General features: G+C 43.2%; 1 protein-coding gene across 2 annotated transcripts in view; it reads right to left on the reverse strand.

The window, feature by feature from the left end:
* Nucleotides 1-17,921, reverse strand: part of Prkce (protein kinase C epsilon) — a 479,841-nt gene that overhangs the window by 160,195 nt on the left and 301,725 nt on the right. For both annotated transcript variants that reach the window (XM_090337014.1, XM_090337015.1), the window contains exons 3-9: nt 17,497-17,656; nt 14,452-14,486; nt 14,119-14,204; nt 12,967-13,096; nt 5,939-6,081; nt 4,651-4,747; nt 577-776 (exon numbers count right to left, since the gene is read on the reverse strand). In XM_090337014.1, the coding sequence (XP_090193140.1) occupies nt 577-776; nt 4,651-4,747; nt 5,939-6,081; nt 12,967-13,096; nt 14,119-14,204; nt 14,452-14,486; nt 17,497-17,656 (851 nt within the window). The remainder of the gene's footprint in view (nt 1-576; nt 777-4,650; nt 4,748-5,938; nt 6,082-12,966; nt 13,097-14,118; nt 14,205-14,451; nt 14,487-17,496; nt 17,657-17,921) is intronic.

A 17,921-nucleotide genomic window follows, 5' to 3' on the forward strand; every position in this document is an offset into this window, starting at 1 on the left:
CCATGTGTTTATCTCAGTGAGAGCAGAAAATGGAGACTTGTCCCAAGGGCAGAGGACCTCTGAGTCAAGAGAATAAGAGAATTATTCAATTGTCCTATCACACATAAAAGAAAAAGAGAACATTTACTAAGTACCAGGATAAAGAAACACTTGACTATGTGATAAGATAATGCTCTGAATCTTTCAGTTCACTGAGGACAGAGGCTCTAGAGTTCCTGTTCAACGTTCTCATAACGAAGTAACAGTTTCCAACGGTTTCTGAAGGGAGAAAGAAGCACGTGACACCTTTAGTGGGAAAACGTTAAGTTCCGGCTACATGAAATATATCTAACCTTCCAAAGTTATTTGACAAAGGAGAAAAACTGAATCCAACCCAGGAGAAATGAGAAAAAGTCTCACAGTTCCTTAACAGCAGAATCAGAGCTTCTATCTGAGGGCTTCTGCCCATTTACACCCAATAGAAAGGGATCAGGTAAGGAAACCAGGCTGCTCTCATCAAATCTTAGACCGAACAGGTAGGCAATACCAGGGCAGGAAAACAAAAAACCCAGGAGTGCTATGACATATGCTACAGACCTTGCCAAAGCTGCCTTTGCCCAACACCTTGATGAAGTTGAACTCATCCAGGCCCAAGCGCTTGGCCTGGCCGGCTCGCACTTCACCGTTCTCGCCAGGGCTTGCCAGCTGGCCATCCGTGGACGATGATGCCCGGTGTTCCTCACCTCGGTTGTCAAATGACAATGCTTTCCGGATGTTGTTTTCAAGTTCTTTTAATTCTAGAGCCCCAAACAAAAGATTCTGCATTAGTAAGCACTCTTGAGCCCTTCCTGTTAGAATTCAGCACTCAGAACTGGCCCCCTATGAGCTGTTCCTGTCAACCCTCTTTCAGGTCTTCATAAAAACAAATTCAGATGGGGTATCCCTGTGTACATCTCTATGTTTATCTAGCACATTAGCATCAACTCCTATTGTTCAGGAGTGAGTGTCTCAGTACGCAAAGAGGAAGAGGACATAAACCCTTCCCTAGAGATGTTGACCGCCAAAACGTTCTTCAGATTACATTGGAAGCAGACTATCTGCAAGCCCCTTCAATGCTTAGTCCATGAGAGTAAGCTGGCATGAAATAATCCGGACATTTTGTGGAATTCTGCAGAGACAGACAGGCAACAGCTACCCTATAAGTTGTATTAGAAGATCAGAGCAACAGCTAATCACAAACCACTGTTAGCCAGGTGTGGATGGCTCACGCCTGTTATCCTAGCTACTCAGAGGCCAAGATCTGAAAGGATGGAGGTTTGAAGTCAGCTCAGGCAGGAGAATCTATGACTCAGAGCTGGGAATATGGCTCCGTGGTAGAGTGCTTGCTTTGCATGCATGAAGCCCTGGATTTGATTCCTCAGTACCACATAAACTAGAAAAAAGCTGGAGGTGGTGCTATGGCACAAGTGGCAGAGTGCTAGCCTTGAAGAAAAGAAACTCAGAGACAATGCCCAGGCCGTGAGTTCAATCCCTAGGACTAGAAAAAAAAAAGGAAAATCTATGACTCTTACTTCCATTTAACTATTTTAAAAACAAGCCTGAAATGTAATTATAATTTTTGATCTGTTGCCATCCTGATTGAAAAAAGCCAACTGAGAATGTGAGGCCCTGAACTTAGTAATAAACACAAACATTAGTAAATGAATAAATAAGCAATACCATCATTACTGGAAAGCTCATTTCATCTACAGGACCTAGGAAGTGTTCACCTTCTAAAACTCTTCCTTAGCCTTGGAGCTGAGCTTTACCCTAAATATTCATCCCCCCCCATACACACTCTAAAAAGGGCCAACAGGCTTTGTCATTAACAACTGATTCCCACAATGACATGTGGCAAATTTATCTCTGATGGGGCTGATATTCTTCAGTCCAGTTTCTAACCATGACATAATCTGGAGTCTTTCTGAAGTGTGGGGCCAAAATTCCTCAGGGATAATTCTGGGTTGGTCCTTTGGCCTTTGATATTTGAGAAATCTTTATAATTAGCTTCTTCATTCACCAATTCATACTGTTATCTGAGTCGAAATGGGTATCTTGAGCACAGATTAGATTGTAAAAGGTGCTTCTGAGTAACTGAGACTACAGAAGGCTAGCAGAGATCATGCCTTAGAGATTGGAATTGAAGATGAGTGACGTGGGACCTCTTGCTACCATGAGGTCAGCTTCTTTCAAGGAAGAGTAAAATCCAGAGAACCTAGGAGGGCAGCTTCGAGAGCCTTGTAAGTCTAGGGTGAGCTCCTCTAAAATGAGTTGTGATGGTTGGGTTGTCGTGGGAAAAGGTAGGTACTGTTTCTGAGTCTCTAACTCAGTAGTAACCTACCAATCACTCACTCTTAACTAAATATGGCTTTCAGTGTCACCACAGAATTAAAACTCTCCATGAGTCAATGGATTTGGGGGAAGGCAAAATCTATAGATACCAAAAGCTTGAAAAAAAAGTAAAATTTTTGGTCTTGATACAGGGACTTGAACTCATGACCTGTACACTGTCTCTGAGCTTTTTTTCTCCTCAAGGTTGGCTTTGAATTATGATCCTCAGATCTTGCCCTCTTGAGAAGCTACGGTTACAGGAATAAGCTACCACACCAGGTTTTGTTCTATAGTCTTATGAGAAAGGAAAGAGATGAGCTTGTTTTTGTTTTATAATAATGACCTCTCTAAACAAAAGCCATATAATGAGTGACTGTTGTCCTTAATGTACTATGTTATCTCTCATCTCTTTTGCTATCCCTTGATTATCTCATATTGTTACAGTATCTTACTTTGTTATCTGATATGTTGGATATATTTGTATTTGGTTATTTGAAATTGGATAGAGAAGGGGTAAAACAAGATGAGGGGTGGGGGGGAAGGGAAATGGGGACCAAGACATGAGAAAGGGTATCAACGTATGTGAATTAATGCACCTTCATTCTGGCAAATATAATGTAACCCTTCTATTAATTACAATAAAAATATATGAAAAAAATAATGACCTGTCTTGGGAAGAGCCTTTCCAGTCATGAGTGCATTGATTCCCACCTACATTGATTACTATTTTGGGCTGAACAGAGGTGCTGAAAGGCACAGGCAGATAGCATGCCAGGCAGGCGCCAGGCTTGCAAACCATGATGGGCACTGAATTTTACTTGGAGGTCTCTTCACCATTTGACCTTGTTTCTTTCGCCCTCCTAGAGCATGTCTCCACATTTAAAAAGAGAAACATGAAAATACCCTCCCTAGTTGAGGGTACAACCTACAAACTTGGAGGTTTCAGGGTGCCATCAAGTGAATTACAATAAATGTGTCCCTTTTCGGGGGAGGGTGTCAATCCAGGAGTTTGAATTCAAAGTCTGGGCACTGTTCCTGAGCTTTTGGTGAAACAGTGCTTTCACTGAGCCATAGCTCCATTTTTGGAGTTTTGGCCTTCTAACTGGAGATAAGAGTCTCACAGACTTTCCTGCCCAAGCTGCCCTCAAACTGATCTCAGCCTCCTGAGTTGCTAGATATACAGGTGTGAGCCAGCAGCAGCCACCTAAGTCAAAAGTCCTTTGGAATGAAGTCACACAACATGAGAAGGAAATGAGACCAGTTATTCTATGGCTGGAGGTCTGGCTTCTGGCCTTTGAAGCTGTTCCTTCTTCTGAGTAAGGAGGCCTAGTTCACAAATGAAGATCTCCAGAGAAACTCGGAGGCATAAGACCTGTGATACAAGAGGCACAGGTCTGCCGTCCCCACTAACTTAGTTCTTAAAACAAAATTTTGCAGTTTTCAAAACTTCCACTTCTCCCTCTATAAACAGTAATGGAGTGCTAGCACAGAGCCAGCACAGAGCTGGTGTGAGTATAAAATTAGAAAAGGGAGCATATAAGGGCTGAAGAAAATTATATTATTCAGTGAGGACCATTCCAGCTTTGCAGGTGTAACACATCTATCCCTTCTCAGAGATGATTGAGTTTCTTCTTCAGAGGGGAAAGCTTCAAACATGTGAGTCCCTGGGCAGCCTCAGAAGTCTTGGTTGCCTCTAAAATTACTCTTATTATCTCTACAGAACTTATTATCTTTTAAGAAAAAGGGGAGCAAGGCTGAAGAGGGTTATTAGGTATGGAACTAGGTCTTCCAGCTTCATTTTCCTATCCCTACCAATCTACCTAAGACTCATCCATCTCATCCACTCCCCAACTCAATCCTATCCTTGATTTGGGGTTCAATGATCAGAGCCAAGGAGTATGTGGGGGGTGGGGGGAGAGGGGGAAAATCACACCAAACACAAGCAAGTATATTGACATATCTGTGGCCAGACACAGGAGGAGGATCTGGGCTCCCCTCTCTTCCTACACTGGGGACTAGGAAAGGAGGGAGGAACATAAAGAACAATAACATCCCCTGTGTGTTCCTTCTCTCTTGCATGGCCTGTGAGAAATGGAAGGAAAGCACGGTCAGCCAGTGGTCGCCCTCAAAAAAGCCTTATTGTAACATGAAATAATGACAATTACACCATAAGTAAGAGATGCATGAAGACCTCACAGGCTGCTTCAGTGCATAAGTCCATTCTTGGCTATAGTGGCCTTGCACCCTCCTGGTTCTCCCCTGACAGAGTTCAGGGGTGAGGATGTAGCTCTTCAGTCTTACCCTGGTCACAAGGTGAGGTGGGAGCTGACTTGGACCGGTCATCCTCAGATGGAGAGTTTCCAGAAGTTGGCTGTGGGGACTCGGCACCAGCAACAAGCTAGAGAAAAAAAAAAAAAAAGGACGATATCAGAAAGGAGGTGTGGCTGGGCGTGGATGGCTCACTCCTATAATCCTAGCTACTGAGGGGACTGAGATCTGAGGGTCACAATTTGAAGCCAGCTAAGCTGGGAAGCCCATGAAACTCTTATCTCCAATTAACCACTGAAACAGTCAGATATAGAGTGGCTCAAATGAAGAGCATCAGCCTTGAGCAAAACAGTTCAGGGACAATGCCTAGGCCATGAGTTCAAGTCTGGGATTAGCACTCACACGTAGGAAATTGAAAAGAAGTAGAAGAAAGGAGGCTTATAAAATTTCCTAAGTTCAGAAGCATCAGAAATGATGGCATGGTCCTGAGGACTGACAGGGGCTCTGGTGTACAACAGCAGCTGCTGAATTAATATTGTGAGGGCAAAGTCAAGATTTCACTTGCCAATTAAACAGGAAAATAAGAGCTTTCAGCTAATTCAACTTGTAGTCTTTCCAAATACAACTGACATTTTTAAGTAAATCCCAGTACCACCTCTTCAGTAAAGCCCCTTCTGCCCATCTAAGCAACACTGGTCTTCCCACTAGAGCAACATGACGCTGGCTGGATCTACTACTGGTTTGGCATGTATTCAGTATCTTATTCAGCTTTATATCATTAATAATATCTAAATGTGTATATAGTGTAATAACATCTATATGTGTATATAGTGTAATGGTTCTCAACTTAGAAAAACTACATGTTCTTTGAAAGTCAGACTCTTCCCAATCTAACTACACTTTAGGTGTAGTTAGATTTATTGGCCAGTTGCAATATCCTAGTGATTTCTTTCTTTCTCTCTTTATTTTGCCAGTCCTGGGGCTTAAACTCAGGGCCTGGGCAGTGTCCTTGGACACTTTTTGCTCAAGGCTAGCACTTTGCCACTTGACCCACAGCACCACTTCTGGCTTTTTCTGTATATAAGATTTTAGGGAATTGAACCTAGGGCTTCGTGCATGCTAGGCAAGCACATTACCACTAGGCTATTCCCAGCCCGAGCCAAGTGATTTCTTTCCTGGCATAGTGCTACGATGGCCATGACTTTGAGTACAATACTTGAACTCAGGAATCTCCCACACCACCCCAGAATACCCTCAGGAAGCCAGCTCAGAGATGCTGAGTCCAAAAGAGCTCCAACTACTTCACCAAATAGCCACTTACCTTTTTCCTCCTCTGGCCACTGTTGGTGATTTTGTCTGGCGTGACGCCCAGGTCAGCCAGCACTTTGGCGATCCCCCTGGCATCCACGCCACAGTTAGGAGCCACATTGGTTTCACATCGACGGTGAACATTCATTTTGCAGACTGTAAGGAAACATGGACAAGAGACATCCAAATGCTCACAACTGAAAGACTCTGTGTGTGTGTGTGTGTGTGTGTGTGTGTGTGTGTGTGTGTGTGTGCGCGCATGCATGCTTGTACACACACACACACGCCAGTACTGGTGCTTGAACTCAAGGCTTGCGCACTGTCCCTTAGTTCTAGTGCTCAAGGCTACTGCCTAGCACTTGATACACAGCTAACTTCCAGGTTTGGGGTGGCTAATTGGATGTGAGTTTCATGGACTTTTTTGCCTGGGCTGGCTTTGAACTGTGAGATCTCAGCCTCCAGAGTAACTAGGATTACAAACTCAAACTTTTAGTGCCCACTGAATGTAAAACTAATACATACATGTTTATCTACTAGTATTTGGAAAATGCATAAAAATTAAGCATGGGGGGCCGGAAGTGTAGCCTAGTGGTAGAGAGCTCGCCTAGCATGCATGAAGCCCTGGATTCAATTCCTCAGTACCACATACTCAGAAAAAGTTGGAAGTGGTGCTGTGGCTCAAGTGGCAGAATGCTATCCTTGAGCAAAGAGTGTCCAAGGACAGTGTCCAGGCCCTGAGTTCAAGCCCCAGGACTGGCAAAAAAATAAAATAAAATAAGCATAAGAAAATAAAAACCACTATCACTCCCTTTACCCAGGAATGAAATTGTCCAAACCACCTGACAGATGATTAATCTTTCTAGCTGCTTCTTTACAACACACACACACACACACACACACACACACACACACACACACACTATAGATATATATTATACAATTATATAAAATGTATTATCTTTTTTTGGTCAGTCATGGGGTTTCACTCAGGACCTGGGCCTGTCCCTGAGCCCTTTTGCTTGAGGCTAGCGCTCTACCACTTTGAGCTTCAACTCCACTTCCAGTTTTTGAGTGGTTAATTGGAGATAAGAATCTCACTGGGACTCTCCCAGACTGGCTTTGAACCTAGATCCTCAGTTCTCAGTCTCCCTGGGTAGCTATGATTATAGGTGTTAGCCATCAATGCCTGGCAAAATGTATTATCTTTATAACAAACTGTCATAATAATTTTAACAAATATTGCATTTACATTTCTTTTGGGGAGAGCAGAATATTGCTTTAAAACAGCTAAATAGATTTTTCTGGAAAAGATTTGCTTGAATTCTGGACTCAAATGGGTGTCATTGCCCACCTCTCTCCCCCCCCACACACACCACATGCCTGCTAGTCTGCTGTGGGGCAAGAGCACACAAGGCATTCTACAGCAATTCCATCAAGAAGCTGCCTGAATGCCTGCAGAAGAGGGAGGGAAAGTGAATCTATTGTGAAACCGGCCAGAGCACTCTGCTTTTCTCAACAAGGCCTACCCTTAGGAGAAACAATTTTGACCAGAGCTTGAACCATTGAGCTTCATTAGATCTAAACTGAACCAGGGAAAGGAAAGATCTAAAGTGACCCCAAGGCCCAACTCAGGCCCATTCCAGCTACCCTATTCTACCGCAAGCCATGGGAGGATGGCAAAGTCACAGTCTACAGCATACACTCACACATGACAGGTTACACACTGTTCCATCATACTGTGTGCACCATCATTCCTTCTACCCAGTGCACTGTCTGGCTATCAAGAAAAAGTGATCAAGCACACAAAAAGATAGGAACATAGGTTAAGGAGGTAGAGTATCTGAATGAGATTCAGATAGGGCAGGTAAACTAGAATGATTGAACTGGGAATTTAAAACAACTGTGACTTTTGTTGTTGTTGTGGGGCTTGAACTTAGAGCCTGGGCACTGTCCTGAAGCCTCTTTGTGCTCAATGTGGCTCTACACAAGAGCCACAGTGCCATGTCGCTTTTTAGCGTTAAGAGGTAAGATTCCCATGGGACTTTTCTACCTGAACTGGCTTTGAACCATGATCCTCAGATCTCAGCCTCCTGAGTAGCTAGGATTACAGGCATGAGGTCCTGGTATCTAAGAGTCTCCACTTTCAAAGGTTTCCAGTACCTTCCAACAGTGTTAACCTGAGGACCGAGACTTTACCACCTGTACCTTTGGAAGACACTTAAGAACCACACTATAGTTGATGGCATATTTATGTTCAGATATCCCCTTGTTTTAGTTAACTGTGGCCATAGTGGCCACAGTTGGTCAGAGGATCACATTGTGAAGCCAGCTCAAGGAAAAAGCGTAAGACCCTATCTGAAAAATAACTAAAGCATAAAGGTCTGGGGCATGATTCAAGTGGTAGAGCACCTGCTTAGCAAGTGCAAGTGACTTCATGGCCTACCTTGTGCCAGACCAGTGGATAAAGTGTCTATGGCTAGAATCAGATCCAAGTGCTACATCTTGGCAGTGGCTGTGAAGCACCTATCCCTAAATACCAGCTCCTGAGCTGTGGGTCACTCTGCACTTGGGTCAGCAACTTCTATAGAAATCAGTGTAGAGAGGAGATGGGGTTTAGGCTTGAGGATTGCAGGTGTCCTAGCTCTACAGAAGGACCCTAGAGGAGCTATGGGAGCTGGAAGTACCACAAGCTGGCCACCCACCCTTAGGCTAATAGGAGCAATTCATCTCCTTGTCTTCAAGAACCCTAAGCAGTTAACTATAAAATACCAACTCTTCTTCTGGGAATTCAGACTAATAACTTGGGCCAGAAGAAGAGTTTAAGTGCAAGAGAAGGGAAATGTACTCTTCAGATTGTGTGCTCCATAGGCAGATGGGAGATTGCCAGTTTTTATGCAAAATCTGAAATTGTGAAGGAGTAATCAATCAGGAAAACAGGGCTTGTGAAGCAGAGACTTGTTTGGATTGAGTCTGCATTCAGAGCATGAGCTCTGAGCTTTAACTCTGCAAAACTACCAAACTGTGCTACTTTTACATTTTCTCAAATAGTCAATGCAAGGAAATTGGACCATGTCTGATTTCAGACCACCATAATGAAATCAAACTAGAAACCAACAATGCAAAGATGGCTGATGGCTGGAAAATCCCCAACAACACACTGTAAAATAGCACAAAGAAGAAATCTCAAGTGGAATTTTAAAATATTTTAAACAGATTGAAACTGAAAGATGCAACACACCGAAATTAGTAGTATATAAGAATAATATATAATATATACAACTATATATATCATATACGTTATATATGATGTAGTGGTGGCCACATATATGTGTAAGGCAGAGTGCATATGGGAAATTTCAAATACTTTTTGCACAATTTTACTATGAATCTAAGACTATTTTTTTTTTCAAAAACCTACTAAAATACTTTAAAACCAAGAAAATGTTCCTGAATGAAATTAAGCAGGCTGGGTCAGACTTCCTACTTGCTCTGCAAGTAGGGGAAGGGACAGGACAGACACCCCAACCACTGGTGGGAGAGTTCCTCTGAGCTGCTAAGTAGGAACTGTTCCAGGGGTATAGAAAGCTCTACCATGGCCAGACTGATTACCATTATTACTGATGGCTGAAAATGTGTGGGCTGATCATCCAGGCAATAGCTCTCTGCTTGGAATTTTCCAGCCCTTTCCTCTTAGCAACAGCAACCTGCTATGCCCACCAACTCCACTTATGTCTCTGTGGTAACTAGACAATGAAAGAATCAAGGATTTCTTGCACTAGCAACTAACTTGTCCATATAATTTAATCACTGGCGCCCCCTGGTGTTGAAACACCAGACCTGTCCAGCCTGACAACTCAGGCTTGCAGATGTACAAAAGTAGATGTTTTTTCTAGAAGAATTTATTTTTACTTTTTTAAATGTCTGCTATTTCCCCGGGAGAGATGTGTAGTTGTCTTAATATTTGAGAATTTCCTAGTTACACATCAGTTACATAGATAACATGAGGTAGAGACATTGAAAATACTTTGAAAAGTTCTAATGGGTCTAGGGAATACAGGTAAAGTTGACCATGACACAAGAAAACTGAGGCAGGTGTGGTGACAGCATGGACTCCTATATGCTTCAAACAATTTTTGGTTGAAGGGGGAACGTGACCAGCCAAGACCATCTCATAGATCCGACCTTCTAGGCTCAGCTCTTGAGAAACTTGTTTTGGCTGGAAACATTGGAACCTGTGCTCAGGCATGAAACTGGCAGCAAAGCTGAAGCCACAAAGCATCAGACCAAATGACTGATCACAGCTGGCAGCAGGACACAGGGCCTCAGCACTGGAGAGAACCTGGCTGAATCTCCCAAACAAGAGAGCAGAGTAGAGCTGTGATTAGAGCCAGACATAGATCAGCTCCCACTGAAACCCAACATAGGATGCTATGTCTTGATGTGTAAATTATCATCAAAATAGCAACTTGGGCTTAGTGCTGGACAAAATCAGGCATACTTGCTTCTTCCACTCATTCTGTCTCTCCATAGGGTAAGAAGGCCACCGAATCAAGAAGAATTAGGTCAGGTGAGAATGGAAAGAGGAAGTAGAAAGGGGGGGCTGACCATGGTGGAGCACACCTGTAATCCCCACTAGACAGGTGGCATAGATAGGAGGATTGTGGTCCAAAGACAATCAAGGCAAAAAAAAGAGGGAGAGAGACTCTATCTGAATAATAACTAAAACACCAAGGCTGGGGGCATGGCTAAATTGGCAGAGTGCCTGACTAGCAAATGAGAGGCACTGAATTCAAACTCCAGTGCCACTCAAAAGAATAAAGAAAGGTGTAGAGGGCAAACTACTCCATAAGGTAGTATAATAGCAGGTATGTCTCATTATACATTCATCCAAAACCACAGAATGTGCAACGCCCTATTTTTAAATTCTGGATTTGAGTGGTGTGTCACTGCATGTCCATCAATGCTAAAGACACACCCCTGTGGTGGGAATGTGACACACAGGGCAGAGGGTGTACAGAGAGTCTTCCTACACTATGTTATCAGGTTTTCCATGGCTCCAAAATCATTCTAAACAACCAAAGTGTATTTGAAAAAGCAAGAGACAGAGAAGAGCAACATGAAGGCAACAGCCACAGACACGACAAAGAGGGAAGATGTGTGACCTCTTGCTGGGGACCTTGAATTCTTTTTCTTGCTATTTTTTTTTCCAGTCTTAGGGCTTGAATTCAGGGCCTGGGCACTGTCTCTGAGCTTCTTTTGCTCAAGGCTAGCATTCTGCCACTTGAGCCACAGTGGCACCACTTCTGTCTTTTTCTGTTTATGTGGTACTAAGAAATTGAACTCAGTGTTTCAAGCATGCTAGACAAGCACTAAGACACATTCCCAGCCCCAGACCTTGAATTCTGATCAGCCTTTGCCTCCCAGGCCTTGAGTAGGAGTATCCTGATAGCCTTGTGTTCCTTAAGATTCCAGGGAACACATATCCAGCCTCCCCTTCTTTGCTCAAGTGGGGACAGGGACATTTTCTTCGGACAAAAACTGGAGACGCTGTCCCCAGGTCCTGTCGTCTTCAGGACAAGCCAGGCTTAACAGTGACATCTGAGTACAGGAGGCTGCTTTCTTAAAATTCAGTATCTATGAGATGACAGGCTCTTCATTTAGATTTCCCTATAGATCCTTAATTAATACATTTTTTTACTAAAAACCAGTAATTCCAACCACTAATCTCATGTCTTTGCTTTGGTAACCTCAAAGGATCCCAGGGCAATACTCACCACTTCCTTTTTATTTAAATATGAAGTCTTTTAAATACTTCACACCTTTTGTTTCTGTGATGCTGCTCTTTGCCACTTTCTTCCTCCTCTCAAGATCCTTCTCTCTCCTTGCATTTGCAGGTGCGTCCTTAGACATTGGTTAACATCATCCAGCCCTGCCCAAAGGAATCATCTTCGATTCCTTCCCATTCATTGTACTTACTTAGAAGAGGACATTTATTCCACAGTGGTAACTGCTACTTAGACACTGCCAAGTGTAAATCTCAATGTTCACACTAGCCCTCTCCTCCAGGCCACAGTGACAACAACCCACAGTGGGTCCACTCTGGCAGCTTCCACAGGCATCGCAAGTTAATATAAACCTCCAAAGGGGGAAACTTGACTTCTCCAATTTGCCCCCAGCTTCATCCTCCCTTGTATATTCCTCATCTCAGTGAACATTCTCTATACTCACAGCTGCATCTAGTCATTGTCCAATAAATTACTCCTTTTTATTTTTTGGTAATACTAGGTTTTAAATTCAGGACTGGCACATTTTAGGTATCACTTGAGTCCCAACTCCCACCATGTATCTATACTTTTAAAAATTATTATTATCTCTAAGTAGTTATACACAGGAGTTGCCATTTAACAAATGTTTATGAATACAATGTTCTCACCATTCTCTCCCATCCCTCCTCTTACCCATCCTTTCCCTCATGCTTCTTAAATTTGTAGGATATACATTCCATCAATACTTTTTTGTGTGTCTGTCCTGGGGCTTGAATTCAGAGCCTGGGCACTATTCCTGAGTTTCTTTTTGGTCAAGGCTAGTGCTCTACCACTTGAGCCACAGAACCACTTCTAGCTTTTCTGAGCAGTTTATTGGAGATAAGAGTTTCACAGACTTTTCTTCCCTGGCTGACTTCGAACCATGACCCTTAGATCTCAGTCCTGGGTAACTAGGACTACTGGCATGAGTCACCAGTGCCTGGTTCTATCTATACCTTTGAAGGCTCCTCTTCCCAACTTCTCAGCTATCCAAAGAGGCACACACATACCTCTTGTTCTTCCATGTTTCTATTCACACAGTCATGGTGGTCTCAGTAGAGAGGTTTTAACAGGTGCACCATCAGGATTGAGAGTTTCACAAGGGTTTGAACTCCAGTCAAAGCTAAGCTTACTTTCAAAGCTAACCCACACAGAACAGAATCAAAGAGATTTTGTAAAGATGAGAAGAAACAGAGCAGGTGGACATGTAGGTAAGAGGAGCAAGAAGAAAACTCACCTTTACACTGCAAACCCTGCCGCAAGAGGCCCCAGAGCAAGGACCCACAGTGGTCACAGAAGGTGGGGACCTTGTAGTTGTGGATCCCAAACTTGTGTGGCATGTTGACACTGAACCGCTGGGAGCCCACCTACAGGGACAATTAAACATGTGGTCAGCATCTCGCTCCTCTAAGGCCAGAACTTAGACTTAGCGAGGGGATCCCTATAGGGCTCCCCCAGCAAGCATGGTCTGCTGGGCTCTGGAAGCTGCCCTGATAGACAGAACAGGGAGAACTCTCTCCTGGCCCAGACTTCACTCCCTGTGTCCCTGGCTTGTTGCCTGTGACATGAGCTGATGGGCAAGGCCAGGCTGCTCCCCTCTGGCACCTCAGGCTTCTCTATAACTGCAGCATAGTCTGCACGGTGCATCTCACCCTAGAGCCACCCAGGAGATGTCAGCAAGTGCTTTCATCAGTATTGAGGAGAATGTGGTCCTCAGATAGGACAAACAATGATTCAGATGGAGATGGCTAATGGAGATGGCTGTGGCCACTAAGGACATGGGACCAGGATGCTAGTGATACTTGATTGAGGAGCAGTGGGTTAATTAGATTTCTGGACTTATTAAAAACAATTGAGGCCGGCCCACCCTAGGTTCCTAGCTTACGTGTGCTCATTTGTGAACACTCTGTTGCTACCTGTCAACCTCCTGCTTGCCTTTCTGACCCCTCAGGAAGAGTGAGGCCACTGTGCCCACTCGGTCTCAAGTCTATATATATTCTTTGAATTGCTCATTCCTCTCTAGTTTCCTACTAAAAACAAAGTTCCTTCTTGTATGCTACGCTTATATCTCTGTTTATTATCTACGTGGGAGGAACCATAGACTCATTATATTGTTACTTAAGGGTTCTTATGAGGTACTAAAGTAAGAATGCATATTTCCCTTGTGACTACTCTTGGGATAAATATGCAGAGATAAAACCTAGAGCTTTGCTCATTCCATAGATTGTCATGCCAAAAGACCATGGAAATTCCTTCATTTCTGGTCAACACAATGAAGACTGTGGTGAGGATATAGGAGAGATAAGATTTTCTCGGGATCACATTGGAAGCAGCAAAGGGAGAGGTTGGCGGGAAGAAAGCTCAGCATTCCAGTGTTACAAATATTTACCTCATCAGGGGTTTCCTGTTTCTTTAAACCAGCACACTTGGTAATGATGAGCTCATGGCATCGCTTGTGGACCACACAAGTGCAGACTGCAAAGGGCAAAATAACGGGAAACTGAGTGACAAGTGGAGAGAGAACGTTTCTAAGATTTAATCAGGTTTTGATAAAAATCCAAGAAGAGTCATGCCTCTTCTGCCATAGGTCTTATGGAATACTTCTAAAGCATTTCCAAAACTTTGCCACCAGAACTTAAGTAGAAAGAAATACTGATGTTTACAGGCTAAGAAAATCAGCAAACTTTCCTGCTATGGTATCTGCCATGACTGACCACCTTACCTTGACACTGGTATCCCTGCTTTCCTATGACACCCCTGAAAAAAAGAACATAATCCTTTAAGACAATAAAACTTTATTAAATACAAACACACACACACACACACACACACACACACACACACACACACACACACACAATTCTGGCCACTACCCAGATTATACTGGGGACTGAGGAATCTCTTGAGCACTGTGACTTACTGCCACTTGCAGGGTGACTTCACATGTCCCCATCTGCCACAGACTATGGGCTTGGATCAGATACAAGGTTCTGTCCAGCACTGGGGTTTGGTTTCATGAGCAGACAGTCATGTCAGTGGGAGCAGTGACCTGTAAAGTTATACATGGTCCTGCCTACTCTGATCAGGCACTGATCAACATCCATTTCCACATGGATAAAATAAGAATTTCTCATCTCCCAGCACCAGAACATGCTCTGAAGGATTTCTGATGGTAGAGAAGAGCTCAGGCTGACAACATATTCCTTGAGCATCCCAAAGACTATAAGTAGTCTATACTCAGGATCTTTTCATGGTTACAGTGAAGTAACTGGGGGGAAGTCAATTAGGAAACAAATTATCAAACCAACCTTGTCCTCAGTGTACTTGTCAATTCATGTGACCCCGGGGGAGGTTTGAATACTGATACGCGGCCTTACTTGCTCTCCCCTATTAGGTCCAAGAGGATATCTGCGCCCCCAGTCCAACAGGGGGAACTATATACCCCAGGGCCTACAGTGGGAGAGTATTCCCCATGGGTTAGAAGAGATTCAGTCTGTGCAGTCAACTACTTAATTCATGACTAAAGTACAGTTTTGGAGAGGAAATGGTGCATCTGTGCTGGGAATGAGAAGTACCAATGGCTGGAAGTGAGATTTTACTGCCTCTGTTGGGTTTTCTCTGAGCTGCGTCATGTCAGATATCCATGCCAATGCCAGCACTTTGTTTTGTAGCATCCCAAATACAAGATAAGCAACTGCGAGACACTCCAGGAATCTAGCAATCCTTGGTGCTCTTCCCCTGGCTGGGTTCAGACTGAAACATGGCCTTACTAGCTCTTCCAGTGGAAACCAAATGTGCTGGCCATGTCTACATCAGACTCAACTTGGTGAGTCCAACTGCCAGAAAGATTGGTCGGATGTCAGGAAAAATCATAAGCTTTAAGTCAGGCTAACCTGGGTGAAATTGTGCCTCTGTCGTTTCCTAGCTAGAAGATATCAGATTAGTTCCTTTGTCATTTCATTTAGCAAAGCTGAATGTCAGCATTGTTAATAAAACACGGTTAATAGTACATAACATAGTGGGAAGATTTAATTAGACACTTTTTGTGCTTAAGATAGGACCCAGTGTGTGATAGATATTCGTTAAAATTCCTCCTCCAACTCCATCACTAGTGTCTGCATCCTCCTCCATCACATAAAAGGCCTATGCCCTCCATTTTACCAAAGTCCCAGTCAGCAGAGAAGGAAAAATGGTGCCTCCCCCAGCTAGACTTTTTTCTTTTTTTGCCAGTCCTGGGCTTGAGGTCAGGGCCTGAGCACTTGGACTTTCTCAAGGCTAGAGCTCTACCACTTGAGCCTCAATACCACTTCTGCCTTTTTTCTATGTACGTGGTACCAAGGAATCGAACCCTGGCCTTCGTGCATGCTAGGCAAGCACTCTACCACTAGGCCAAACCCCTGGCCCCCCAGCTAGCCTTTCTAACCACTCCAGGTGTTGCTGCTCTCTGGGACCTCATCTGGTCATAGCACAGTTAGAACATTTACTGAGAACTTCTGTGTCGCAGACAGCAGAAATAGCTTCTTTTTTTTTCTTTTAACTGCATTATGTAAATGCAAGTATGTATGGGAATGGCAAATATAATGGGTCCTTTGTGCCAAACACAAAGCTCCAACTATCGACCACATGGGCTATATCTAAATCCTCTCTACCCAGACTATTCTTTTCTTCTAAGATTATTGTATAATAAATATCACACATAAAAATTCATGGAATATAATTTAGCATGTATCTTTAAAAAACAAAGATTCAGTTTTTTAAGTAAAATATCACAATAATACACAATGCCATTATTAGTTGTAAAGTCTGAACAATATAAATATGTAGGCTCTTAAGAATCAAATCATCGCCATATAATATGTAACACATAAAATCACCCTCAAGAAAACTCCTCAGTAATCAGAAATAAAGCACATCACTGCTACTTTGGTTTTTTTTTTTTTTATTTTCTTTTTCTGTTGTACTGGAGCTTGAACTCAGGCCTTGAGCATTGTGCCTTAGTTTTTTTTGCTCATGGATAGTGCTCTGTCACTTAAGCCACAGCTTCACTTCTAGCCTTTTTGGAGATAGAGTCTCAGATTTTCTTGCCCAGGTTGGTTTAAACTATATTCCTCAGATCCCAGCCTCCTGAGTAGATAGGACTGCAGGCATGAGCCAGCTTGCTACTTGCATTTTTTTTTCCAAAATACATAGTGAAAGTTACTTTTTTTCTGTAACCAATTCCAGTAAAATTTAAAATCTGGGAAACCTATACTTATTTAATTAAACCCATATAACCTATTTGAACCTTTGGTCTTCTATAATCTATTTAACTAAAGGAAACTTTTACTGCTGTTATCAAATTCTTCAAGGCTTATGTCAGCTTTGTATTGTGTTGAGATTCAAGGAGGGCAATATTCTTTCCTTACTGAGTGCTAGCTATCTCTTAACCTTCAAAATCATACTTGTAAAAAGATCTCAAATTTACACTATGGAACCATCTTCCAAAGATCACACTCAATATACAGCTACATTTAGAGAAATCTTTCCTTCATTTCAAATTAAAATACAATGATTGTGTCTAGGAGAGAATCATTTCTTTACCCATTATTAACTTTTATGAGAATGTTCCCTTTTTATTGAAACCAGTATTTTTAAGTGAAATGTATCATCTCCAACTACATCCCTGCTTTCTCACCACTTTGCCAGCTAGAGGCCATCCATTTTATCCTTCTGTCATTTCTGACACGTGTGACATTCCAGATTAGAGGTTTCCACAGGAGGAGCTTACCAGATGAAATCTCTGCAATGGGAGCAGTAGGTAGGCTGCCGAAGGTAGGTGGCCATGAATTTGTGGCCATTGACTTGGTGGACCCTGCGTCTGACGGCCCCCTGCCGCTTCCTGGGGCGCATGCGCTCCCTGAACACGCGTTCTTCATTGTCTTTAGGGGCTGGAGAGAAGAAAACAGCATGGGTTACTTCAGTTTAACAATCCCCTCTTGCTGCAGGATTACCATACCCCCAGGTGAGCAGAGATGGGCAGGGTGGGGGCGGCCTTCATGCTTCTTGGAGGGGTTCAGCAGAAGCATTGCTTCTGCAGTCAGACCCAGAATGCAGTTCTTCCTACTTTGTCCCATCTATGTCCTCAGAGCCTATTTCATCTGAATTCTGCTCCCCAGTTCAACTCTCCTGTCAACCCCCTCCAAGCCGGAGGGT

The sequence above is a fragment of the Megascapheus bottae genome, chromosome 7 (assembly GCF_031878675.1).
Source record: "Megascapheus bottae isolate mThoBot1 chromosome 7, mThoBot2.hap1, whole genome shotgun sequence".
NCBI lineage: Eukaryota > Metazoa > Chordata > Mammalia > Rodentia > Geomyidae > Megascapheus > Megascapheus bottae.